This window comes from Heterocephalus glaber, unplaced genomic scaffold (assembly GCF_053883595.1).
Source record: "Heterocephalus glaber isolate CG9 unplaced genomic scaffold, H.glaber_assembly_v1.0 deba00001523, whole genome shotgun sequence".
In the NCBI taxonomy this organism is placed as follows: domain Eukaryota; kingdom Metazoa; phylum Chordata; class Mammalia; order Rodentia; family Bathyergidae; genus Heterocephalus; species Heterocephalus glaber.
This window is the reverse complement of record NW_028258327.1, coordinates 18,192,089-18,219,520: the sequence shown is the minus strand read 5'-3', so window position 1 is coordinate 18,219,520 and position 27,432 is coordinate 18,192,089. Positions and strand designations below refer to the sequence as shown.

Sequence of the window (27,432 nt, the reverse complement as noted above, 5' to 3'; positions counted from 1 at the left end):
CAAGGTATGGACACAGCCAGTGGTTTTATTAAGCAGCTCAAACTGGTTCTGAAGGCACCTGACCTGCCCAAGAGGTGTTCCAAACAGCTTTGGGACATGCACACCTCCTACAAGGGCTTCAGTGGTGCATAAATTAATGTATACATTATTCTTGGCTAATGTCTGGTTCACTAAACACATTCACATCGCATATATGAATTTGCAAGAAATCAAACAATGTAGACTTACTTCACCCTAGGTTCCTGCTCAAGTCCAAGTGCATGAGGTTTACTTGTTCAGTGATTCTGATCTATAAAAAAGGAGTCTAAGGGCCGGGGATTTAGCTCAGTTGTTCCGCCACCTGCCTTGCAAGCGGAATGACCTGAGTTCGATCCCCAGTACCAAAAAAAAAAAGGAGTCTAAGACATCAGAATGTTTATTCATAAACCAAAAGGAAGAGTTATTTGCCTGAAATAGGAAATTTTATATTTCCATAGTCAAAACAATAAACAATTTTTAGTTTTAAAAATTGAGTATTTTTATGAAACTCTTCTATTTCAGTAGAATAAAATAAGCAGCATGGAAACAAAGTGCTACATAAAAGCCTCACATTACATAAAACCTGAAAGGTTCATTGGCTTAAAGTTACAGATGCAACATATGTATTTTGGAAGCATGCTACTTCAACCATCTTGATAAGTAGTCACGTATTGTGGTGCCAAAGAAAAATGTATGAATTACCTAAATTTCAGAATTAGGGCAATAAGGAATTCTAAGCCTTCACCTACCAGATTATACATCCAGTTTGGGCTTATGTTGGAATTAAAGGATTAAAGTGGAGCTTTAAAAATAAGAGTTTTCTGAATAGGACCTTTAGAGGGAGTTTCAATTAAAATGGCCCCAGATCAACTTTAATGTGGCTTTTTAGCCCCATGATGAGGGTCAGAGTGACAACTTAAGGATTTCTAGGGAGTGTATGTAAGGTGAAAGCAAAATGTGCCACTTTCAGATGTGCTATCAGGTGCTATAAATCCTAACACAAACAAGTAGCCGGTTACTTGATGGGTGAGGGAACACAAGTACATCAGATCAAACAGTCTGCACAACACTTAATTATAAACTACAGGCACACCTCATGGAAACATGCAGCGAGATCACACAGATCCACAGGCTGGCTCAAGTGTGATTAGAGAATTAAATGAAAGGAAGACTATTTCTAGCATACAACCTCAGCTTAGGTTGAGGGCATGAGTATTTCTTCCTCAGGTGACAATGCTACCTGGTCTTCCCAGTTGGGTCAGTGACTTCTAATATTTCTAATAGCTGTGTCATGAACCAAGACCTCAAAATGTATTTTCTCATGGCAATAAAGTTATAAAATGGTAATCTATAACTTTCCTGACATGAGGAAATTATAAATGCATTTCTAAAGCATAACTTGTTTGGAACCTGGAGACTGCTTATATTTAAAAATTAAATCTTCATTAGCAACATCCAAAGTGCTGCTAACTGAACATGCTGAAGACAATGTTTTTTGTGATTATATGGTCTCAAAAGACATTGTGATGATAAAATTATCTTACTAGCATATGTGGAAGTGGATAGCACTGAGATATTGATTTGTTTCACTGAAAATCTTTCTTGGGCTTTGTTAGGTAGACAATTCTAAGTAAAGGTTTTTCTAACTTCTATCACTGCTTCTGGGGCCCTGAGCTTTTCTATTAAAATGATACGTGAAATTGTACCTTATGTATATTCCTGGAATAATTAAAATTTATTGTGATTACAGAGCTAGGCGTATGTTTCAAAAGATACTTCAAAGCACAGCAAACATTCAAATCCTAAGATCCTCCCTCTTCTAGAAGAAAATCAAGTCTTGGGCTTTTCCTTCCAAAGATCTATGAAGGACTGTCTTTTCTTTTTTCTCTTTAATCTGTATGCATACTGGAGAGAGGGGGATGATAACAGCATATCAAAGTGGTTACAAAGTACTTCCTCTTCAAGTCACATCCAATAACAAAAATGTGATCTCATTTCCTCAGAAATGTTTGACCAAAATAAAGTTATTTTCATTCAAGTTATTTAGAACACAAAGTGACAGAATGGGCAGTACCAATATATATCCTATAAATGACACTTTAAAGAAGCTACTTGGAATTTTGCTTTTTCCCTTTTCAATTCTTCTATCCCTATGTCATTCTACCTATTGAGCAGTACTCAATAAATGGTTCTGAGTAATTAATAATACTCCTAGGAACTTAAAATAACATCTTTAACTGAAAATTTCGAAGAACTATATAGAAAGGTATTGCAAATTTAAAGAAGAAGAAACTGAGGCATGAGAAATAACAATAAGTTACTTCCCTGTGAAGCAAATCAAACAGTGAGATAAGGAACTCTGAATTCCAATCTCTTAAACTATGCAGGATACATTGCTTGGCATGGTCTGAATGTCTAGCTAAATTTATAATAAATTTATAAAAATCAAAAAAGGAATGAAGGGTAGATACAAAATAATTTCTTTGTAAACAATTCTTAGATTATACCCAATGCAGAATGTTTAATGAAGCAGCTGAGTCACAGCTCTTAATTCACAAAACAATATTATAACTCAAAGTCAAATATGTATTCATTGGCCATGTATATTCGTCGGAATATAAGAGCTGCCAATGCCAAAGTCAGGATGACAATCAGTACAGCTGATCCGCCATGATCTGTGTGGTTGTCTCTTGGCTGCTGGCCCTGTATTACATCTGGTGACATTGATGACCTTCTTTGACTCTGCTGTTGGGCCCGGCGTTGTCGAGGGCTCATGGAGGTATTCTTAGCTGCAGGTTGGGTAGGCTGTTGAAAGGATGCTGCTGAGGGATTCTGGACTCCATACTAGAAAATTTTAAGAAATTTTGCTTGAAACTGGCATATAAAATTTGTAGATATAGTTATCTATTCAAGAATACAAGGAATCTGAGAGTGTTAAATATGACTGGGGGCAAAAACTACTAAGAATTATGTGAATGCTGAGACAAGTAACTCATCCTGCTAAGTAACAACACAACTTATTCTGAGTACCCATGAGGTAAAGGAAGAATTTACCAGCAACAAAGTAGACAGTAAAAGTTTACCTGTTTTCTCCACAGATGGCTTTCTCATCTCCCTCAGATACAATTCTAGCAGTATTACTAAGTATCAGTTACTTCTCTTAGAGATCCAAGGAGGGAAATAATTTGATTTCCACTTTAAGGTTGAAAATTACACATTTTAAATGGCAAAAAGGCAACTCTCAATAGTGTGCCTTTCATTAACCAGGTTTCTTCCAGTATTATCTTACTATATCAATATACTTTACTACTAATAATAGACCACAGGAAGTAATTTCAAACCATAAATTCTTCATAGTAATACTGTAGAAATTTTAGATGTGGTTTTCAAACTAGGCTTACTCTTTCTCACAATTACTGAGAAGTGAACTGAACACAAGTCCATACATATCTTTTACTTAGTATTGGATACTTTACATTGTCAAGGTTCCCTGGGCACGTCTAAGAACAGTATCGAAGTAGTTAGATGCAGCTCAGAGTAGCTTCTACTTTGGCACACTGACTGCTGCTTTTATGACTGGTCACAGCATAACCACAATGTGACAGCAAGTGCTTTGATCTTAAACATGGCTTATCGATAAGAAAACTGGTGAGGGCATATTGGAGGAAGCTATGCAAAATATGAATTCCATAGTATTTATACAGGCACCTTAACTCTGTATAATAACTTGATGGACTTTCATTCTTTTAATGAAAACAACCAATGTACACTGGGTACATGTTGCCAGTACACATTCTTTCAAACAAAAAAAAGGCATGTTTTATACAAATAATATACATTAAGTATAAAATGCTTTAAAATGGTTTCTATTAGAGAACATTTAAATATCTGGAAGAAAAAATAATAATATAATTCAAATACTCTTCTTAAAAGGTAAGCAGATGAGCTTTGTGTTGGCAACAGCTTTAAACATAAAGAGAAAAAAATCTGCTGACCTAAATTACCTGCAGAAGAATTTCCATTTTAAATTTACCTCAACATTAAAAGGCTTAAATCTGAGTTTCTTAAAATTGTTCTTTAAAATCACTCAAATGTAGGACTCATAATATACAGGTAAAAAAGAACTACTGACTTTGAGTTAGAAATAAAAGTTAGTGCTGATACTGAATTGGAACTGCGTGTACTTGGGTGTCCATAATCCAAGACTCCAAGGAGCAATCTGCTCACTGAAGAGTGCAAACACAGCCCAGCATTTTATGAGTCACACACATTGTCACAAGTGTCATATGGTGAATTAATAAATACTCAAAGAGTTTAGTTGAGTTATGGCAGCCAGCAAGAAATATTCCAGTAGAAGCTTCCCATTCTTCTGACTGCTCAGCCAAGAACATAAAGTACCAAAGAGAGCCAACATATTCAAGACTTAAAGGGAAAGAGGTTCTTAAGGAAAAGAAAAAAAAATATGATGGTAATTTCCATCAAAAAATTAGCACAAGAGATTGGTTCAGATTAAAGCTTTTATTTTTTTCCATTAGTGTGAGGGGAGAACATTATCCTGCCTAAAAATCTGACCAAAACAGGAAGCCTTATCATTACTAGGCTGGCTTTGCCACTTAGTAGATGTGTAACCCTAAGCAAGTTATTTAACCAAATCTCAGCTCCCTCATCTGTACAATGAGGATAATATCCAATTCAGCAGTTGTGAGGATTAAATGAGATAATGATATAAAGTGCTTAGAATACACAACTGCTTATTATTTGGAAGCATCTAGAGTAAGGTTCAAAAAAATTAAAAATTACTTAGAGCTTTCTGGTCTTATATTAGTATGATATATTTAGAAAAACAATTCTTCAAAATATTGACTGTAGATAATAGTTCACTATATGGACTTAACAAAAATATTTATTTATATATAATGTTTTAATTACATTCCTACATTTCAGATGCCTTTTAGATGACACATTACTAAAACCTAGTGATATTACAAAGTTCTACAATGTTTCCTATTCAGAAGAATCATACTCATAGTTAAATCCCTAGAAATTTATATCAATTTTTCTATAATAACCTAGAATAACCAGCAACTGTGAGGGAGTTTTGTATTAGTTTCTATTAGGAAATGGAATGGCTGATTCAGAACCTCAATCCCTAGGAAGAGAGGAAAATCTAATAAACTGGAAGAACATAAAACTACCATCGGCTATTTTTTCCATTTCTACATAGCTAAAAAATCTGCATCAAAAACCAATAGATGGCCTGATGTTATCTGCTGTGGTTAGACTTTCCACAATCTCTTGCCCCCTCAAGGATAAAGAAAAAAAATGTAGCTTATCTGGGATATGATGTATAACATCTCAGTGAATTTATATTACACTTGCATCTAAAGCAGCTACCCCTCACCAAAACCAGTTAATTTCCCTTAATTCCATAGTGGTCAAATTATATAATCACATTTTTGAGAGTTTATATGCAAATGTAATTAAAAGATCCACTTGCAATTGTAGACAATTTATTACTCATGCATATTTTAACTAAAATTGGTCTCAACTAGTGAACTGTATCTATGAAAAAGAATTTTATGTACGTGAAAATGAATACTACTACAATAATGAAGTTGTAGTCTAGTTGACATATTTCTTGATTTCTTTACCTGTATTTCTACTATTATTTTAAAGTATCAATCCTAAGGTTTATTCTTTCATTCAATAAATATATAATGATCACCTACTATATACAAAGCTCTAAGCCAGGTATTAGGTGAACAGATCAAAAGAAAACTCTTAAGGAACTTACATTTTGGTGTATGAGATAAGGCAAGAATTACAAAATAAAATGCAATGGGAATAAGTAAAACTGGAATATGTAAGAAGAACACTTGACATAGATTTAAAATACACAAAAGACAGATTTAGGTACATCATCACAAATATTAGGAGACTGTCCTAATAGGTAAGATTACCCCTTCATTTTAGGAATAGAATGGCTCTATTGTGTGTGTGTGTGTGTGTGTGTGTGTGTGTGTGTTTGTGATACTGGGGATGAAACCCAGAGAGCCCTGCAAAAGCTAGGCAAGTGCTCTACCACTGAGCTACATCTGCAATCTAGGACAAAAACTTTATAAAATAAAAAATAATCAGAATACTAATAATGAAAAATAATCTGAAAGTTTAGCACTTCAAATTACAACTATTTTAAAATCAATTCATTATATTCCTCTGCATTCATACAATTGCTTTGGGATCATGTAAAAACAAACTCATCTACATTACTTTTGTCCCTTCATCTCCAGTCCTCCCCCTAGTACACACCTCCCTTAGCGGCCCCTCTCCCCTGCTCTTCTCCACCCTACTTTTCTCTGCTCAGTTCACTCGAAATAGGAAAAATCCACTCAAGACTATTCAGTGCACTTATATGTTATTCCTGAGTAAAGGACAAACCTGCTTTTTCCTAGCTTCATTTTCAATTTTCCTGACCTTTTAAAGTCCTCCATAAACGAGAGAGAAAAAAATAGATGTGACTACCTAATAATACAGTAAGAAATATTCCAGTAGAAACTTCCCATTCTTCTGACTGCTCAGCCAAGAACATAAAGTAACAAAGAGAGCCAACATATTCAAGAGTTAAAGGGAAAGAGGCTCTTAAGGAAAAGAAAAAAAAATACGATGGTAATTAGAAAGACCCCAAAACAGTTCAGTTTGTCTTTTATATATAGAAAGAAGTCATTGTTTTTCCCTGTAATCCTATTTAGCCCAGCCCAGTTAAACTTTTTTTGGTACCGGGGATCAAACTCGGGACCTCATGCTTGCGAGGTAGGTGGTGGAACCACTCAGCTAAATCCCCGGCCCCCCAGTTAAACTTTTTAAATCAGTCTCTCTGATGACCTAGGCCCACCAATCTTTTTAAGACAATAGGTCAAGGAACAACTAACAACATCCACAGCATTCATTCATTCTTTCTTCAAAAATTATTTTTTGGATGCTAAGGGCAAGGGAGCATCAGCCAATAGAGCTGTGCAGTGATAGTAAAGTTCTATGTCTACATGTCTATAGATGGTAACCACTAGCCACATGTGGCTACAGAGCACTTGAAATGTGGCTAGTGTGACTAGGGAATTAAGTTTTGAATTTCACTTAATTTTTATTTATTTAAATGTAAACTAAGATTGTCACATGTAGCTAGTGGCTTGTGTACTGGACAAAGGAGTCTAAGGTAAACTTTTGGCTCCATATATGTATCAAGTCAGGTTTTAACAAACCTGCCAAAGGTAGTGTTCATTTAGAAAGTGGCTAACATATTTTGTTTTATTCAGAGTCTAGCTCTATATTGAAAATAACTTTTCAAAAATATCACAGAATTCTGGAGGGACAACAGGACTGAAAAATTATTTAGTCTAGACTCACTTAAAAAAAGAAAACTAAATCCCAGGAAGTTTGAATAAATTGTTTAAGATAATGCAGTGGTACCTCAGTTCATGAACTTGATTCTTTCCATGATTCTGGTTGCAAACTGATTTGGACAAGAACCAATTCAATGGTTAAGTTCAAATTCAATGGTTAAGTTCAATGTTAACCTTATGGAGAAATTTGATTCGGTTCTCATACCATTTGGTTTGCAACAAGAAATGTGGAAAGAATTGAGTTCGTGAACCAAGGTACCATTGTACAAGTCATCAGAGCTGGGCTGAAACCCAACTTTTCAGAGAACCAAATTTTTCATATATTTGATCTGAGATCTTCTATTCCAAATAATGATAATGATATAGAAATATATATATTAACAAGTAAGAGCCATACCGAAGTGCTGGCCATAGCATCCTGGAATGTTGTAGGTATGTTATCTTGTAAATCATTTAGTGAAAAGGAGTGGTTTAACTCTGACTCAGCAATGGTCTTTCCAGATGAATTGACTTCTGCCTATAAACAAGAAATATCCAACAACAGTGTTACAAGAAGAAACATATAGAACAGCACACAACCTATTAAATTCTCTTTTGGATTTATTTTCATTGCTACTTTAATAGCTACTATTAATCAGTAACTTTATTCAACCTATTTCTTTTTTTTTTTTTGGTACTGGGGATCAAACTCGGGTCCTTGTGCTTGTGCAGCAGGCAGCAAAACCACTGAGCTAAATCCCCAGCAATCAGTAACTTTAACAGCTACTATCAATTACATAGCACCTATGTGTCTAACATTGTGCAAGGCATTATAGGAAGAGATAGAGACAATCCCTGTTCTCAAGGAGCTGTTACTTGGTGAGGAACAAAACCAATACCATGCTTCACAATCTGTAATCTAAAAAGTTCTCATAAAAATCTTTTTTGGACAATTTTTAGGCAAAGCCTGATATATGAAGTGATGTGAAACAACTTAAGTCTTTTTTTTTTTCCAGTGCTGGAGATCAAATGAAGCATGTCATATGTGCTAGGCAAGCACTCTACTACTGAGCCACATCACAGTCTTTAGGAATGTCTGTTTAACTTTGGCAGTGTTGGAGATCAAACCCAGGGCCTCACACTGCCAGACAAGGGCTCTACCACTGAGCAACTTTCCCAGGCCCCTAGTAGTCTTTATCCCTCATTACTGTAAACAGCCCTGGTTTGCTAAGAAAATATAAATGTGTTTGATTATGAAGTGCTGCTTTACATTCTACTGCAGCTTGAGTTAATATATGGTATATGTAAGATATTTTCTAAAATCTGAAAATTTGTGATGAACAAAACATATCTGGGCCAAATCCTCTCAAAGAAGAAATTATAACCAACACTTATACCTTCTCTTCCAGGCACTACAATAAAATAGAAGGGAAAACTTCCAAGAACTGGACCCAGAAGGACAGACAGGGTATAGAGAGGTAGAGAAGGGGAGGAGGTAGCATGTTGCTTAATACAGGTTGATATTTTTTTAAGAACTTATTAAATTAGAACTGTAAGTATAGCTACTCAGTGTTAAAATACTATATAAATTCTATGTTTGGGTAAAACATGCAGACAAAGGAATAAAAGGGATATATGGCAAAATGTTACACTTGATCTTAGCCAAAAGGCCAAGAAGCGATATGTGGCAAAATGTTAAGTGTTATTTTGGGGAAATAAAATTATGGGTGATGATAATTTTTTTTTTATTAAATTTTTCTTTTTTAAAACATTCATATTATTGGATAAATATTTCTTAAAAATATAACATGTACAAAAAAAAAAGAGCAGGCTCTCAATCAGGATGGGTCAGTTACTTCAGGTTCAGTCACTTGGTTTGCATCCCCCAGTAGGTCACCAGAGCTGTGGACACTGAGGGGCAGGCTGCTGCCCTAAGCTGGGCCTCTTCCTTCCCACATCCAGGAAGTCATAGGCCTGCTCCAAGAGGTCGAAAGGTTCATGGACCCTGTCCTGCAATAGCAGAGCCTGCAAGGCGCCCTCATTCTCATGGGTTTGCCTGAAGTCAGTGATGATTTTCTAACATGCAGCCTCGGTCTCTTCTTCAGCCCACTTGAAGCGGGGCAGGAGAGTGGAGTGCAGCAGCAGGAGCACGCAGTCATGGTAGATCAGGAGGAAGCTGACCTTCAGAAGCTCCCTGTCTCTCTTCTCTGATCTTTTCAATGTGCTTTCTTTCTCAGCTCACAAACTCCACAGAACATCCATCACTTTGGGCTGCTCCAAGGGCTTGGGGAAGGAGGCCAGCATTGGGTGACTGATTAGATCAGTACTTTGTGAGTTCATCCTGTCTTTCAGCAACACATCTCCAAGAATTTATTGATACAATACCAAGTGAGAGCAGCACATACTTCCAATCAATGTATCTGGCAGGAGACTTGGCATGTTTCTTGATCTTTGGTTCAGAGACCTGTTTTATTAGAAGTTGAGGCTGCTTTCTCATGGTCAGCATCTGATAGAAAACACTGCTGTGTGCTCTCCTGGACACAGAAGGGTCCACTTCCACACCTTTCTCATAGGGAGTCCTGCCGTTCAACAAGAGTTTTGGCAGGCATAGGAACACCATTGGCATCGAACAGCTTCAGAAATGCCCAGCCACAACTTAACTCTCCTCGTTCACCAACTGAATTGTGAACATAAGAAATTCCAAGTTCAAACAATATTCTGAGGTCTGGAGATGAAGAATTGGACCTGATGAAACAATCACTATCAAGCAAGCAGGGCAAGAGGCCAGTAACCTGGGGAGAAAAAGCCCATGTTTTGGGCTTTTTAGGTTGCCACGTGGCTCGGACTGTATGAATGTTGCTCAGAACCTTTCTGTTATTGATGTCTAATTTAATTCCATGTGCTCAAAGACAATATATTGTATGGGTTTCAATTCTTTCAAATTTGTGAGGTTTGTCTTCTGATCACCCATCTAACTTTGTGAATATTCCTATGTACCTGTTACTGTCGAACATACAAGAGGCGCACGTGCCTGCTGAGGACCTGAATGCTCGTTCCCAGGAGAGGAATCATCTTACAGCTCCACAGGGTCAGGACCAACGAAATATGGCTGGGTCTTGACCTGACAGTGCCCAACTTCACATCCCACACTAGGTCTTGGAAGGCCCGCTGCAATGCCGTGAGCTCTTGCTGTAGGAAGTAACCTGCTCAAAATTGATTCCCTTCCTCCAGCAGCCGGGAGAGTGTGGAGGGCCGGAAGCCTGCAGGAATCGCCCCCATTGCCGTCAGCACATCTACAGTGTTTATCTCTGAGATAGCTTTTCGAACAGCATTCCAATGGGAATTAGTTCTTTGCTTCACTTCATTTCCATCTGCTGCTTCGTCTCCCATCTCCACATCTTCTTCACTGTCTTGTTCACTTGATTCTTGGTCTTCTTTTTCTTTATTATAGGGCTCCACATAGGTTTTGGGAATAAGACCTTCATTTCCTTTGGTATTCTTAGCTATCCAGCAACCATCAGGCTTTTTTTCAATTATAAGGAGAATTTCCCCTTTCTTAAATGTAAGATCCCCAGCTTGCTGAGCAGTAAAATCTCCAAGTGCAATGTATTCTTTATTTGCTGCTTGAGAGATTCATCTCCCTGTTACTCTTCTTCCTCTTCAGATTCTTCTTCCTCTCCAGCATTTTCTTCACTGTCTTCTTCTTCTTTGTTGTCATTGTCGTCACTGTCATCATCATTTTGTTCTTTAGTAGAATCACCATCTTCTTCTTTTTCAGTAGGTGCACCTGTCAGTCTCTCCCCATGTCGGGATCTGCCCTGCTTGCTTGATGAGCGGTGCCTGCAGACAGCTGCTGTGATATTCTGCCCCAACTTCATGGTTAGTCATATTTTCTTTACTTATGGCCACAGCAAGTCCCTGCAGTTGGTGGGTAAGCTTGTCCAGCAGGGCCTGCTCCTCTTCTTTCCTCTGATCATAGTTTCCGACAGGTGCAGCTTCATCAGCCTTCTTTAATTTTTGAAGAGTACTTTTACTTTCATCTATTGCCTGTTTTAACTGAATACATATTTGGTAAATATCTTGCCTTTTATTGGGTTCCAGAGCTCCTTTCAACTGGCTTTCAGAAAACAAACTATCAACCTGTAGCTTCAGCTCCTGGCTGCAGTGCCATACCACCTACCTATTTATTTATTTTTTAAGAGACAGGGTCTCACTATGTAGCCCAGGCTGGCCTGGAATTTGTGGCGATCCTCCTGCCTCAGCTTCCTGAGTGCTGGGATTACAAGCTTGTGCCACCACATCTGGTTTATAATTTTATTCTTGTTACTTACCTGTGTTTTCTATAACAGCTAGAATTTATTAAGCACGAGGGGCAGAGGTAAATGTAATACATGTACTACCTATATTAACTCACTTAATCCTTATACCGTTCCAATAGGATGGGTACCCTTATTACTTAGGAAGAGAAAAAAAACACATTATGGTTAAGTAATATGTCTGACATTATACTACTAATAAAATGCAGAGTTGAGATTTGAACCTAGGTATTGTTGTATACCAGAGTCCAGGTTTTAACTGCTCTGCTGTTAATGCTTTAACTTTTTTTTTCTTTTTTTTTTCTCTTGAGACAGTGTCTCACTACGTAGTTCAGGTTGGCCTTGAATTCACTGTGTAGGCCAGGCTGGCCTCAAACTCACAGGAATCCTCCTGCCTCAGCCTCCAGAGAGCTGGGACTAGAGGCCTGCACCACCCCCACCAGCCTGTAATGCTTTTATGAATGTGAACTGTGAGTTTTGTGATAAGAAAGAATTATTTGTAAAACCTACTGCAATAAAACTATATTGCTTTCTTTCTATCCAAAATTCAGTAGTAAACAAAAAGTCTAGATAATTAGAATTTATTTAGTAATTTATGGTACCTTAAAACTGATTTGTCTTGCGAGTTCCTTGGCTTCTTGGTCAGCCTGGCTTGAGTCCCTTCCCATTTTTAAAGGCATCAGGACATCCTTCATGGCAGAGCCACAGCCTTCACAACAAAATTCTTGTGATCTGGTAGGAAATTATTTTGTATTAAAAAAAAAAGTCCAGAGCTTAGATTTCTTTTTTCAATAAACTACCAAAAGAAAAATACACTTCAAATCTATATAGTGACAAAATGTATAAATTATCTATGATATTGTCCTTAAGTTTAAACATAACAAGCTTATTTAAAGGTCATGAAAAAAGCCCATTATAAAGCTCAAACTATCTTTTAGCAGAAACATAAAGCAGTAAATAAGTCAACTAAAAATAGCTTCACAATTATTTCTTGAAAAAATTCACAAACCTCAATTAAACAGCAGTATAATTTGAAGACTTGGAAGAACTTGTGGAAAATACTAAGAATGAATCTATCACTGATTATAAAGATAAACCTGTTAACTCATCTATTTCCTTAGATATGATTTTCCATTATGCCCTTTGTATTCCAAATTGCTATGAGGATTTTAATGACTGAAAGTAAACATGTATAATCTACAGAAACACATAGTTACATTGCTGAACTTCTTTTTTAAAAAATGTTTTTAAGGGCCAGGGATTTAGCTCAGTGGTTCCACCGCCCACCTCGCAAGCACAAGGACCCGAGTTCGATCCCCAGTAAAAAAAAAAAAAAAAAAAAAGCAATAAATAAATAAATAATGTTTTAGGGTTGAGGATACCGCTCTGGGTAGAACAGTTGCCTACCATGTGCAAGGCTGTGAGTTCAATCCCCACCACCACAAAAAAATAAAATAAAAAAGTAAAACTTCTTTTTATGGTGCTTCTAGATTAAGTCAAAAGCCTAAGATCTTGCAGAACATGCTACATAAATTTATAAAATAAAAAAAGTGGAGAGGGGAAGGAGGGAGGAAAAAGTAAAAATGATCAAGATAGTGTTTGTACTAATTCACCAAGACAATTAGTTATTGTGTATAAAAAACTTTCTGCAGCAAAAGAATTTTATAAAATGATGTAAAAATTTCTAAAAGTAACATTTTGTATTTATTATAAATATTTTTTGTTTCATCAGAAGCAGCATTGTTGTTCATATTTCCTTAGGATATCTTGTTTTAACTGAGAAGTCAGATGAACCTTACAGGAAAATGTTTATTCTTAATGTATGGTTTATCCACAAGGACAGTAGGCTACCATGGCTGAATGCAAAGTCATTTTTATGCCTTTTTTGGGGCGGGGGGGGGGGGTACCGGAGATCGAACTCAGGACCTGCGCTTGCAAGGCAGGCGGTGGCACCACTGAGCTAAATCCCCGGCCTGCAAAGTCATTTTTAAAAGGGCTTCTATCATAGACCGAGAACCTAGAATATATATACTGAAAAGCTGTATGACAGTAAGAAACCAAATTCATTTTTTTTAAAAGGTTGTACTTGGGGCCGGGGATTTAGCTCAGTGGTTTCGCCACCTGCTGCACAAGCGCAAGGACCCAAGTTCAATCCCCGGTACCAAAAAAATAAAAGATTGTAGATGAAATCAATTGGATAAAATTATCTAGAGAGAAAGTCAACATAGGATCAAATAAAAATACTGTGTATGCGAAGTACATATTGTAAACTGTGAACAGTAGCTTCAAGTATCTCCAGAATTTGGGAAAAAGGTTTAAAAATAATAGTTGCTAGTAAGAACAGAGTGTCTATGTCTACCAAATCTTCCCTAAAATATTACTTTATTTTTATTTCCGGGTATTGGTAATCCAGTGTTGGCAAGTACTCTACCACTGAGCTATTCCCCCACCCCCTAACTATTTAATAAGTATCTATGGAGGGCCAGTGTGGGCTGTGCTAGGGTAAAATGTGCTTTAACTCAACATAGTAAGGCAGGCAGCAGATTCCAGTACAAGGAAATTTTCAAATCAAGAATTAGATCTCAGCACTAGCCATAGGAAAGATGACTTTAAATTGAATGACTAACCTTAGTTATGTAGACAAAACATGCACCTGGAAAAAGACAGTGTTAGGTAATAACACTGGGCAATCACAACTTGATAAAATCTTTATTCTAATCATTTATTATGTCAGTGCTATGAGGGAGATACTGTATGTACAAGTGGATTCCCTCTTTACCCTCAAGCAGTTTTTAATCTCATGAAAAGCTAAATAAAAGTAATCACTTTGATTCTTTTTCTTCCATAATGCTTTCTGAGCGGAGACAACCAGAAATGGTCTTCAGGAGAATATGTCTCCCACTATAGTAAAATGCATCTTATGGGAATACTATCGACTGCTTTTACAAAATGACATAGCAGGGCTGGGAGTGCAGCTCGGTAGAAGAACACTTGCCTAGCACTGGTAAGGCCCAAGGATCAACCCTACTCCTCCAGAGCCACAAAAAAAATCATAAAATTTTGTAGATTCTGGTAACCCCAAGGAAATCAGTAGAGTTGGATTTGTACAATAGCAACAGCAAGATAAGACTGTGAGGGGCCGGGGGTTTAGCTCAGTGATTCTGCCACCTGCCTCACAAGCGGAAGGACCCGAGTTCGATCCCCAGAACCAAAAAAAAGATTGTGAGCCAAGGTCACTCACAAAGTAAGAGACAGAGCCTGCTTCCTAACAGCCATTACCCACAAAAGCACTCAGACCTTAACAAAGAATGAAATGCAAAACTTACTTTTTGGCAAGTGCTCTTCTTTCCTCAGGTGTGTAATCTAGAGAACCTATGGCTCCCTCTCCTTTTGTTGGCATAAATCCAATGATGGCCAGTAATGCTGTCCTTACTGAAATAAAAAAGAAAACATCAATCTAAGTTGCTTTGTAAAGGGAACTGGGTTTATTCTGGAAAGAGAAAAAAGACATGAAGGTTTTCACAGAAGAAGTACAAATACAGAAGTTATATTAACATGCTAGCAAAAATCTAGACATGAAAAAGCATTTTTATTATTTATTCAAAAATATCAAATTATTTACTCAAAACAACTTCAATCTTGAGTGTATTTTTATTCATTATTATGAACTGAATAAAGCTTTATAAGGTTCAAATTCATTATTAATTAATACTCACTACTCCATGAAGGCTGCCAAGTTTCAGGATGATGTCCTGAGATGCTCAAACAGATTTTCTTGCCCACTTCAAATCTTCCATTAGCCTTAGAAATAAACAATAAAAATTATACAAGTGTTTACTGTTTCATAGCTTCCAGAGGAAATATATTTTATATATAAACAATAATTGTAAAGTTAATTTTAAAAAGAATATAACTCTAAGGGAACACATTTTTGGCCTGTTACAAACACTCCAAAATATTTGATGGATGCTGAATGAATAGTAAATAAGCTGCTTTTAAAAGTTGTATTGGCATGTTTTTGAAACTGATTTACACAACTGGAATCTAAATAATTAATATATAAAGATATACTGATGACCTCTATGCCCAGTACAGAGCTATTCTCAATTAAGGATCTTAAGCAGGCTAAGACAAGAGGCTAAGAATCTAAGAACTTAGTGTCAGCTGATTAGACATTGGTAAAGAGGGGAATACAGAGGAAGGCTTTGAGATAAAAAGTGATTTTCAAAAGGATGATGCCATTTAGTAAGTCAGGAACACAGAAGAGGTAGATCAGAGATAATGATTTCAGGTTTGGACATGGATCTGATGGCTTGGTAGGAGAGCTGTTAATGTTGTCTAGCAGGCAGGTGAAATGGAAGCATGATGATATACAAAAAAGAATGAATATATACATATATATTTGGGGTGGGCACCTCTCTTCACAGAGATGACCACTGATACCATGTCCTAGAAATAAGAAAGAAACAGGCTGAACAGAAAGGATACCTATACTTAGGCAAAGTGCTCTTCTTTCCTCAGAGGTGTAATCTAGAGAACCTATGGCTCCCTCTCCTTTTGTTGGCATAAATCCAATGATGGCCAGTAATGCTGTCCTTGCTGAAATAAAAAAGTAAACATCGATCTAACTTGCTTTGTAAAAGCTGTGTTTAGGGAAAGGATAAACCAGAAGAAGAATGAAGTTAGAATATATGTTCCAGTCGGCCGCAGACTTTAACTTATCCTCTGCTGCACCCACAGGGCTTGGCACAAGACACATGTTTACGAAATATTTGCTGAATACAAGTTGAAAAACATTTTCAGAAGCAGAAGTAAACCAGAAAGAGTACAATACTGAATAGTAAAAGAGAAGGGCTAGTTTTCATGATGGTAAATATAACCATACCACTGGTTAACTACTGAAATACTTCTGTACCTGTGGAACTGCTGCCAATGACCCCCCACCCCCACAACATATCCACCAGTTTCCCCACACACCTCCCTCTGGGCCCCTTGGTTGTCCCCCAGGGTCTGACAACTAAATGAAGTGACTACTGACACAGCAGGATGCCTCCAAGACCCAGCTCCAGCCCTACTCCCAGGATTAACAAGTCTCACTAACACCTAGTACTTTTTAGCAACTTCTATATGCCAGGAACTATATAGCATGATTATATTTACCATACACAAAATTCCTTTTGACAGGTGAAAAAACTGAATTTCAAAGTCAGTATATTTTCCATTATACAAAGTGTAATGGAAAGAGTATTAGTCAGAATCTAGGTCTATTGGCACTAAAGCAGATGCTGTTTCCATTGTATCAAATGTAGGTAAAAGATGCACTCGTTTGCTATTTATTGATGAACACCTTTTGTTTCACCATTTGCTACCTCTGTGGGTCAGGTAACTTAGATGGAACAGGATGAAGACTGAGAAGAGGCAGTGGGATTTCTCAGACTGCTCTCTGAGATTGGTGTAGAGGGCACTATGTGTGGAAGCCGGAATGCAACAGCTACACTAGAGTAAGGAGGCCCTAGAAGTTATCAAAGCAAAAAACAGAAACAGCTTGAAGTGGTAATAGAAAGGTTTTGTTTTTCAAGGGTAGGGGAGACTTAAATATACTTGAAATGGGAAAAGGAAAGTATAAGAGGGGAGTCGATCAATAGTTTTCTTTCACATGAAAATAAAATATGTAATTTGTAATAGCTAAAACTTGGAAGCAGGCCAACTGCCTATCAACTGGAGACTAGATAAAGAAAATGTGGGGTTTTTTTTTAATAAAATGGAGTTCTACTCAGCCATAAAAAAACGAGAAATTAGAGACGTTGATAGCTAAATGGATGCACACTGAGGCGATACTCTTAAGTGAAATAAATAGGACACACATGTGTAAATACTGAATAGTTTCTCTAGTCTGAGAAACTGAAAGTATAAATAAGGACTAAAACGTATAATAGATAATATGAAATAGGAAGAAAAGGGGCAAAGGGGAAGGGGAAGGGGAAGGGGTAGAGGAAAGGAAAGAAGGGAATGGAATTAATATGAGAAAATGAAAAAATGGAAAGAAAGTCTTTGTAAATAGGGAGGGATGGAGGGGTTGAAGGGAGGGCAGGGGAAGGGGGAAAAATAAGAACCAAGAGAGATTATGTAAAGGTGCACATTTCCAATGATGAATGTCATTATATTGTATACCTAAAATGTACCAATAAAATTAAAAACTTTTAGTTTTATTTGAAAAAAAAAAAAGAAAATGTGTAAAGACAGAAATTCTGAGGTATAAATTATAACAAAATAGCCAGCTTTTGAGGATTCTGTGTCAAGTCTATTCTAAGAGCTACACACAAGATTCTGACACTTAATTCTGTATCAATTCAATGAAGTAGGTATCATTCTCATTGCAAAGAGAGGAAACTGAGGAAAAGAACAAGACTAGTAGAAAGTTAAAGGAGATGATATGGCTATGAGATACCCTAACATTACTGAATACCTACCATGTGCCAGATATTATGCCTAGCACTTTGCACACATTACTTCATTGAGTCCTAATAACTACGCTGCAACATTTACACATTCATTAGTATCTCTAGCATTTCTCCGGTACATCAGCTTCTTAGGAATTCTTTTGTGGGGAAAAATATTGCAGTTCAATGGCCTGGACTCCAAAGGCAAAATTAAAATAATGCTCCACTTTATTTCTTAATGAAAATAAGCATCTGACTATATTTTACACCCATCAGGACGAGTTAAACCACACGTTGTCCAAAAAGCCAAGAATTCTTACTGTTAGGAGAATAATGCTTGGTGGTTTCATGGGATACTCTGGTGGTAGTACTATTCGTCCATGATAAACGCCTCCATCGAAATCAGAATCTGGGGGCCCTCTTACTGTGAAGTGCCATTCAAAAAGGTTATCCTAAATGAAAACAATAATTGACAAGGAATCAGTAACATTAAAAAGTGTGATCATTTTAATCAGTATGAATATTAGAAATATCAGGTGAGAAAAATCAAATATTTTATATTATTACTTAGTTTCTAATGCACAAAATGTCTTAAGAATTAAAAGGTATAAAGAAAAGCAGTTTAAGTTTTTGTTTTGTTTTGTTTTGTTTTTGGTACTGGGGATTGAACTCGGGTCCTTGAGCTTGCGAGGCAGGCGGTAGAACCACTGAGCTAAATCCCTGGCCCAGCAGTTTAAGTTTTATGTCTCGTAAGAGCTAAAATATTTTTAAGCAAATACATTAAAAACTGAATATTGTTATATATTCATAACTAAGATTACAGATTTAAATTGGAAGTGAATCCTTGAAAGGATACCAACTTGTGATAATTACCATATAATCAAATAGTTACTATAAATTTGAGTTATTTTAACAAATCTTTAAAAACTGTTCCTTATAACTTGTTTATAAACGGTCAGTGATATTAATACATTTGCTATTAATATCATCTTGGAGTTACCAAGTAATTTTCAATTTGTAAAATGCTGGCACATATATTATTACATTTTTATCCCTGCTATTACCATGAAAACCTGACCGAGCAAATTATATTACCATCCTTTTACAAATGAAAAGACTGAAGAAAGGCAAAGATGTTTGTGGAAAAACCCCAGAGGAGCTGCAAAGACTTCTCAAGGGACTGAGTCTTCTAAACTGTAAAGAGTTTGGGGTTCTTTCTACTTTTCCTGCCTCGCACTCAAGACCTAACACTAATTTGGTATCTGAGACTCACTTACAGACCAGAAATCTGCTTTATCTAAAATGTCTAATTCTGAAAGCTAATGAAATACAGAGAATAAAAGAGATCAATAGATTATATCAAACACATCTGTAATGGCTCTAAGCAATGAAAAAGCAGTTTTAAAGCACTTGTCTTAAATAGTAAAGTATAAAAATCCACATGAAGAACTAACCTCTAAAGGCTGTGCATGGTAATGATCTGTTGGATCTTTCAATTCTGCTGCTTCTTTCATTAAACGTTTAACAGCTAAAATAAAATTCATAAAATAGAAATATTAAAATATATTTTTCTGAGTGATTAGTGCCAACTTACAAGCCTAATGAAAAAGTTCAATGAAAACTGTAGCTCAACTGAACATATAGTAAAAGTTTAACTATGGGGTAACAATAATGAATGGAGGAAGAGAAGGAAATAGTAGCTTGGCATCAGAAGAATGGCATACTGTGAAATGTTATATATCAAATTAAATATATATGGAAGGTACTATTTTTATTTAATAAGTATTTATGTGTACTTCCTGTATGGTAGCATTTATCTATGTGGTTTACAAATACTGTGTTAACTCATTTAATTCTCAAAACAACGCAACTAGATTGCTACTATTTTTATCCCCACTTTCCAGATAAGGAAATTGAGTTATAGAAAGATTATTAAACTTGCTGAAGGTCACACAGCTAGGAGATGACAGCTGGGATTCCAACAGAGGCAGTTTAACTCTCCTTGTTAAATGCCTGTATTAAAAATGTGCCCCTTGGATCTCATGCTCAGGGAGAAGTAAACTGCCCATGTCCTCAACTCCTGGGGTCTTTCCACCCACCATCTAGCATTAACTTAATGCAGTTGTCCTTGGAGTTCACTGACTCTCCACAGCCTGAATTCAGAATGACTGTTCAGATTACTTAAAACCTCAAATACACTTATCCCATAACCTACTTTACCCCACCTACACCTATATTGTCTTCTCTCTTTATCCACACACTTGGCCCTTAAAAGTCCCTCTTTCATGCTTCCCTAATCAAATTCAACTCTAGCTGACTCACCACTACCTCCCTATTTGGTGTCTATACTCAAACAGCTAATCATTAGTGAAGGGGGGGTCCACAGGTGCTGGCACACTGATGCCATTACAGTCATCATCAACAAGTTCACCAAAACACAGTGCCACCTAATGCTCCTGTATTTCTCTGGTAAGCCACCAGCTCACACTCTCCACCTAGCATCCTAAGACTGAGTCACACCTATTTTCATCTCTCTTATCTTTCACCTCTTTCAGTTAAAAGCATGGCCTTTTATCTCTATGATAAGTAAATATCACCAGGAGAGCACTTGAAGCCTGCAATACTATCTGTATCTGCACCCTCTTTCCTTCCCTACTGTTCTCAAAGTTCAATCCTTTGATATGTGCTCTGGATCCCAATCCCTCTCACTTCAAGTTGTAGGTGTGAAGAAAATATCAGGATATTAGAGTTCATTGGCGAAGCCAGAGAGAAGGCTTCTAGAAACTTCCTGAAACCACTAGTTCAATATATGCTACAAGAGAGGCATTTGCCAAATGTTGGGAGGACCAAGTGGGCACTATATAACTATAGAAGAGACAGAAGAGAAAAAGGGTTGGGTACCAGTCTTTGAAAGGAAAACAAGTATTTAGCCAAGTGGATACAAACAGGTAGAGGGAATAACAAAACCAAACATGTAGAGGATAGTTTCAGATGTTATGGGGAGAGGTTAACAAAAAAGCAACTCTCACATAAATAAAATCAGAACAGTTTGGTATCACAATTTTTCCATAAAACTCCACTTAAATCAAGAGTTCATAAGATTTTTTAAAAGTGAAGTCAATATCCTATTTCATAATTATTAGTAATCTTTTCTACCTCCTACTCTGAACTAAGCTCCTATAGTCAGAGACTTTATTCACTTGATCATCAAATATTTATTGAGTTCCTACTAGGTGCTGGAGCAAAATATAGTTTTTGTTACCAAGGAGCTTATAGTTGAGAGGGGCTGTCAATATAAAGCAGCACGATGAATGCTATATTAGATACCCTTTCCCTGGGCTTTGTTCAACTAATTCTCTGAATACACTCCACCTTCTCTCTTCAGGCCTTCCTGGATAGTGTTTGCAAAGCTGCGCTGGCCCCCATCATCTAGATTGGCTCCCATTTTTATAATCTTTACATAACTTCCTCAGAAAGCTCTCCTCGACACCTTCTGTTACCCTCCTAAGAGCGACTAGAGATTCCCATCTGGGCAGGTAAAAATCTCTAAGGAATCCTGGGCAGGGGTGCAGACTAGTTATGCCATCCAAATTATTCTAATGCCAGTCAGGTTTGGAAACCACTGCCCTAGAGACAAGGTAGAGCCCCTTGCTATATGCCATCATTAACACTACATCTTTTAGAAAGTTTATCCCACTTGCAGTTATTGCTTAACATCTGCCTTTCCTGCTAAACCATGGTAAGGATGGTGTGCAAATCTACTTCACCGCGGTCTCCTCCAGGCTTAGCAGAGTAAGCACTCAAATATTAGTTGAACCAAATGTTAATGTCTTCTAACATACCTCTTTCCAAGAATCTGATTAAAGACAATGGTTTCAAACTTACTTGATAATAAGAAAAAATGCTTTATTCAAAGAAAAGCTTAAAGAGAAACCCAATGTGAAAAATAAATAACATCTATTTTGGCTGAAAATGCCAGTGTGGAAGGAGCTGCAGGCTATTTACTGCCATGCCTCTTTCCATATATTTCACTCCTAAGGGGCCCAAGGAGCAGGGACTGAAAGCCCCTGGTTTAAAGTCATATAGTTGGGTGTGTGTTGCATGCCTATAATCCCAGCATTTCAGAGGCTGAGACAGGAGGATCACAAGTTCAAGCCTGGACAGGGCAACTTAAAGAGATTCTGTCTCAAAAACAGATCATTCTTTTAAATTAATATTATTTGAGATATATAAAATTAAGGAAGCTCTGATGAAGTTACGTAGTTTGGCTGCTGTCAGCGTTCAAAAATGCCAAAGAGACTGTTATTTTGTTTGTTTTCTTTATTCCTTAACAGCTGGCTGGATACAAAAATGATTGAGCTGAAGAAGTCAGATTTTATGTCACCCTGTACCCTTACCACATTTTATCAACTCTTTCCTACTCAGCTCAGTTCAATACGAGAGAAGAAAATAAACACCCAACAGTTGTACCTGGATATTCTGAGACATGTATGAAAAGGTCAGAATAGTTAGAATACATTTGTTAGCCAGAAATGGTGATGCAAACCTGTAAGTCCAGCACCCTGGGAGGCTGAGGCAGGAGGATCACAAATTCAAGCCCAGCCTGGCAACTGAGCAACTTGGTGAGACCTTGGCTCAAAATGAAAAATAAAAATTTAATTATGTGCACCCATGTTCATAGCAGCACAGTTTGTAATAGCTAAAACTTGGAAACAGCCCAAATGCCCATCAACTGGAGACTGGATAAAGAAAATGTGGGTTTTTTTGGGCCGGGGATTTAGCTCAGTGGTTTCGCCGCCTGCTATGCAAGTGTAAGGACCTGAGTTCAAACCCCGGTACGAAAAAAAAAAGGAAAAGAAAATGTGGGGTTTTTTTATAAAATGGAGTACTACTCAGCCATAAAAAATGAGAAATTAGAGATATTTATAGCTAAATGGATGCATATTGAGGCCATGCTCTTAAGTGAAATAAATAGGACACACGTGTAAATACTAAATAGTTTCTCTAGTGTGAGAAACTGACAGTATAAATAAGGACTAAAAGGCATAATAGATAATGCGAAATAGGAAGAAAAGGGGCAAAGGGGAAGGGGAAGTGGGAGGGCTAGGGGAAAGGAAAGAAGGGAAGGGAATTAATATGAGAAAATGAAAAAATGGAAACAGTCTTTATAAATAGGGAGGGGTGGAGGGGTTGAAGGGAGGGCAGGGGAAGGGGGGAAAATAAGAATCAAGGCGATTATATAAAGGTGCAAATTTCCAATGATGAATGTCATTATATTGTATACCTAAAATGTACCAATAAAATTAAATTTTAAAAGAAAAAGAAAAATATAAAAGACCTAGGGATGCAAAGGCCTGGGTTCAATCCTCAGTACTGACAGAAAAAAAAAAACACCAAAACATTTGTACCAGTCCTATAAAGGAACAATCACTGGCTCAACAACTGGACATGTTGATTTTATTAGTTCTTACATCACACTACACAGGCACACATCATGTGAGCAATGGAGCCAGACAGCCAAACTGAAGGTGAGATTAGGGTTTTCACAAACTTTTTTTCAGGAATAACATATATTATGATTGCTTGAGTGAAAAAGAACAGGGATTCTGGATTTAGAGCTATATTAAAATTCTGGCCCTGACTTGGAGAGGGGAGGAGAAAGGAGAGGTTGAGAATACAGTCTTCTCAGTGATTCTTCCTGGTTCTAAATCAAGCCTAAGCACATGTAGTTGCCCTAAGGCAGGATTCCTTTGGCTCCTGAGGAGAAATAGCCAAGGTTCAGAGTGCTGCCTTGCAACTAGAGCTAAAGCACAGTCTGCTTCTCCTGATACCCCATATCTCTTGCTTCCACATGGCTAGAGGAAAGGTTTTTGCTCTAGCTCTTGTCCTCTCTTTGCAAAATGATTCTAGCTTGCAGGGCTGCTCCTGCATGCCTGCTCTTACTCTTCCTTCTCTAGGAGGCCCATGTGGTCATTCTGATGGAAGTTCTCAGCTGCCAAGCATCAGCACTCTTCACATGTCCATGCTGGCTCAACAAGCTTACACTGAGGTTTGGAGCCAATGTCTGGCTGGAGTACAGGGATCTTTTACAGGTTACTGTCTCCCAAACATCAATTTCTCTTGGAACGCAGCTTCCCAAAGCACAAGAAATACAAGAGGCAGGTATACCGAGGATGTGAACCCAACGTGATGCTCCCAACTGCCTTTTCCTGCCTCTGCACTTAAGCAAATGTTTAAGGACTGATGTTTCTGTCATGAAGACCCTGCAAATGTATCCATTCAACAAACATTTCAAGAGTGTGAGTGTTGGAGGCAGAGAATGACCAAATTCATCTTTCTGTTCCCAATAAGCTCATTACAACACAATGTGGCAATATTGACCGTATGTACAAGAATAGGGACTACGTTAGTCTGCCTAGGGGGGCTGGGCAAGGTTGAACCTTAAAGAAGCTTGAAAAATTAATAGGAATTGCAGGTGGATTAAGTGGAAGGCATTCCAAGCAGAGGTTCCAATAGAAATCAGGGTATATAATAACGGAGAAAGGCAGAGTGGTTCCAGTAAAATGGATAGACAGTGAAAATGCAAAAAGAGTGGTGAGCAATGAGGCTGGGAGGTCATATCTTGAGCAGTCCTGTAGGCCAAACTAAGTAGTCTACCTAGAACTTTATCCACAGCTATAAGAAAATTACTTAAAATTTTTCAATTTGGGGAGTGATCTAGTCAGTTTTTGTTTTGCTTTAATTGATCTGATGACAACAGTGACTGATTATGGGTATCTACATGTGCGTGTGTGTGTGTGCACACACACGCACATGTGTGTGTTTTATGTGTTTCAGGGTAGGGGTAGAGCAAAGGAGTTGGCCAAGAAATCAAAGATGACTCCAGGGCTGGAGGTGTAGCTCAGTGGTAGAGCATTTTTGAAGCCCTGGGTTCAATCTCCAGTACTTGAAAAAAAAAGAAGGCTCAGCTAGGCACCTAAGTGCTGTCAATCACCAGTATAAGGAATATCAGTGTGAGGTGCAAGATTGAGAGAGGTGAAAAAAAAACTGATGAGTTTGGATTTTAGAACTTACAGAGACTTTTTTCAATCTATGGAAAATCTGGCGTGCCTGCCTCAAAAGTGAAAGGTCCTGAGTTTGATCCCCGGTACCAAAAAAAAAAAAAAAAAAAAAATTGGGGGAGTTTTTGGTTGTTGTTGTCGTCTTGTTTTGTTTTGTTTTTTGAGACAAGGTCTTGCTACTTAGTTCAGTCTGGCCTTGAACCTGCAGCAATCCTACTACCTCAGCCTCCAGAGTGCTGGGATTAGAGGTGTGCACCATCATGTCTGGCAACAACAACAAAAAAATTTTTAAAAATTCTTCTTAAAACAGCAATATCACCTCTAGGAAATGAAACCAAAAAGATGATGCAATTTTTAAAACAGCTACAAGGATGTCAACCAAAGCTCAACCTGCTGATAGGTCACATACTTTGGAAATATACAAAATTCTGGAAAACTTTTAAAGATTATCATCTCAGCCAGGCTAGCCTATCAAAACTAAGCAATTTCCTCTCACTACAACCTCTTAGAACCCGTAACTTCTCCACCCCAAATTTCACTCCTATTCACATTGCATTATTCTCTGGACAATTCACCGAGTATCTCTGCTTATTAGGAATCATGTGACTGAGCACTCACCATACAATTTTACCACAGTTCTACTTAAATCTACCACAATCTAAATAATTCAATCATTCTATGATCAAATCTTGATAATTTAAGCTTTTCTGCCTCTCTGAATTTTTCTTCTTCCTGGGGTTCTTCAAGTGACACACTGGGAGGATAATTTGTGAACCAATGAAATTGCACTGTGTAAATGTTCTTGCAGAGGCCACAGCCTTCACTAGATTTTTAAAGGGACCTATAATCCCCAAAATACTTGGTTGATTCTACACAATTGGTCAATTAAGGGGTTTTTTGTTGTTACTGTTGTTCTGACAACACTCAGGCTAACAAAGCTCTGTTCAATTAATATTCTGAGACTTCTCTGGAGTTTTTGCAGATTCTGAAATAGTTCTTAAAAATCAAAGAGTCACAACATCAGTGCTTCTTAGAAGGATACTAATCTTGATTCCTACTCAGAAGCATTTATGGAAAGGAAATATAAGCAGCGGTAAGAGCTGATTAAACAATCACTAATATCCCATGATGTATCATTTAGAGCTAAACTAGAGTTTCTTCCTCTTGACAAATTTATCAAAGTACACATCAGAATAAATATCTATACTAAACATGTGAATCTTATTTGTTAAAAGGAAATTGAAAGAAAAACAAATGAATAAAAAAATAAATGTACTATCTAGTGATTCATTTCAAGCCTGTCTTAGCCTTAGAGAGCTGGTACTTTTATTGCATTTTTAATGCACCAAAAAGTAACTGGAGGCTTGATTGTCTGTGCTGCTTCTGAATAGAACAGGGGCATTAAACGAAGTTTTAAAAAACTCTATAACTGAATTCAGATATATATCATACTAGCTTGCGACAAAAATCATGGTTAGGTCTCAAGTACATGGCTCAATTAGATTTCCAGCTTCTTGGTTAAATGGCTTAGTTACAGAACACTTTCTTTGTCTGTAATTCTACTCGCCCAAACTCTGCAAAAAGAATACATTTAAGCGACCAAATCCTCAAATAGGACTGCATTAGCTAATAAAATCCGGTGGCAGAGATGCAGGGAGCTCGCGTCAGTATGGAGAATGCAGGCACAGCAAAGGCTGCTGAGAATCACGCACGGACATTACCCTTCCCCCTGCTCTTAGGCAAGGGTCTTTGACCCGGCTCTCGGGGCGAAAACGAGGAAAGGGAGTAGCTCGGCTGGCAGCGATGCCGCGCCGCGCCCCGCCCGGGCCGCCCTGCGGCCTGCACCTCACTGGCAGGCGGCGGTCTCGCGTAAGGAGCGAACACCGGGACGCAACCGCGAGGGGTGGCGGACGCGAGGAACCGTGGCGCCCGCCCGGAGTCCACGGCTGCCCGCCCCCGCCACCGCCACCGCCACCCACCGTCCCTGCCCAGCTCGCCGCGCGGCCCAGCTTACCCGGGCTCTTCAGGTTGTAGCGGGTCTCCATGGCAGGGCACTGGACCGGCTCCGGGCTCCGGGCCGCGGCTCGGGCCGACTGGGCCTTCTCCAGGACCGCGGGCGGGAGGCGGGGTGCGGGCGGGGCGCCACCTCCTCAGGGCTCCCCGCCTCCCTGAGGGCCCGGCGGGCGCCGGCGCAGGCGGGCGTTGCGCAACTGGGCGCCAA

At 38.0% G+C, this 27,432-nt stretch overlaps 1 protein-coding gene and 1 pseudogene across 2 annotated transcripts; both read right to left on the bottom strand.

The window, feature by feature from the left end:
• Ube2j1 (ubiquitin conjugating enzyme E2 J1) lies at positions 1-27,359 on the bottom strand. Of its 2 annotated transcripts, XM_021240787.2 has the most exons (9): positions 27,226-27,358; positions 22,697-22,779; positions 19,605-19,678; positions 18,471-18,602; positions 15,427-15,511; positions 15,037-15,142; positions 12,313-12,442; positions 7,813-7,932; positions 1-2,862 (listed from the first exon to the last, which is right to left on the bottom strand). In XM_021240787.2, exons 3-9 carry the CDS (start codon positions 19,662-19,664, stop codon positions 2,584-2,586), a joined length of 912 nt encoding a protein of 303 aa, XP_021096446.1. In that variant the 5' UTR covers positions 19,665-19,678; positions 22,697-22,779; positions 27,226-27,358; the 3' UTR covers positions 1-2,583. The 2 variants fall into 2 exon arrangements, with proteins under 2 accessions (XP_021096446.1, XP_004860267.1); XM_004860210.3 differs by lacking the exon at positions 22,697-22,779 and having other exon boundaries at positions 27,226-27,359.
• On the bottom strand, positions 7,939-11,898 carry LOC110345011 (nephrocystin-1-like; annotated as a pseudogene).
• Positions 27,360-27,432: the final 73 nt, after the last annotated feature.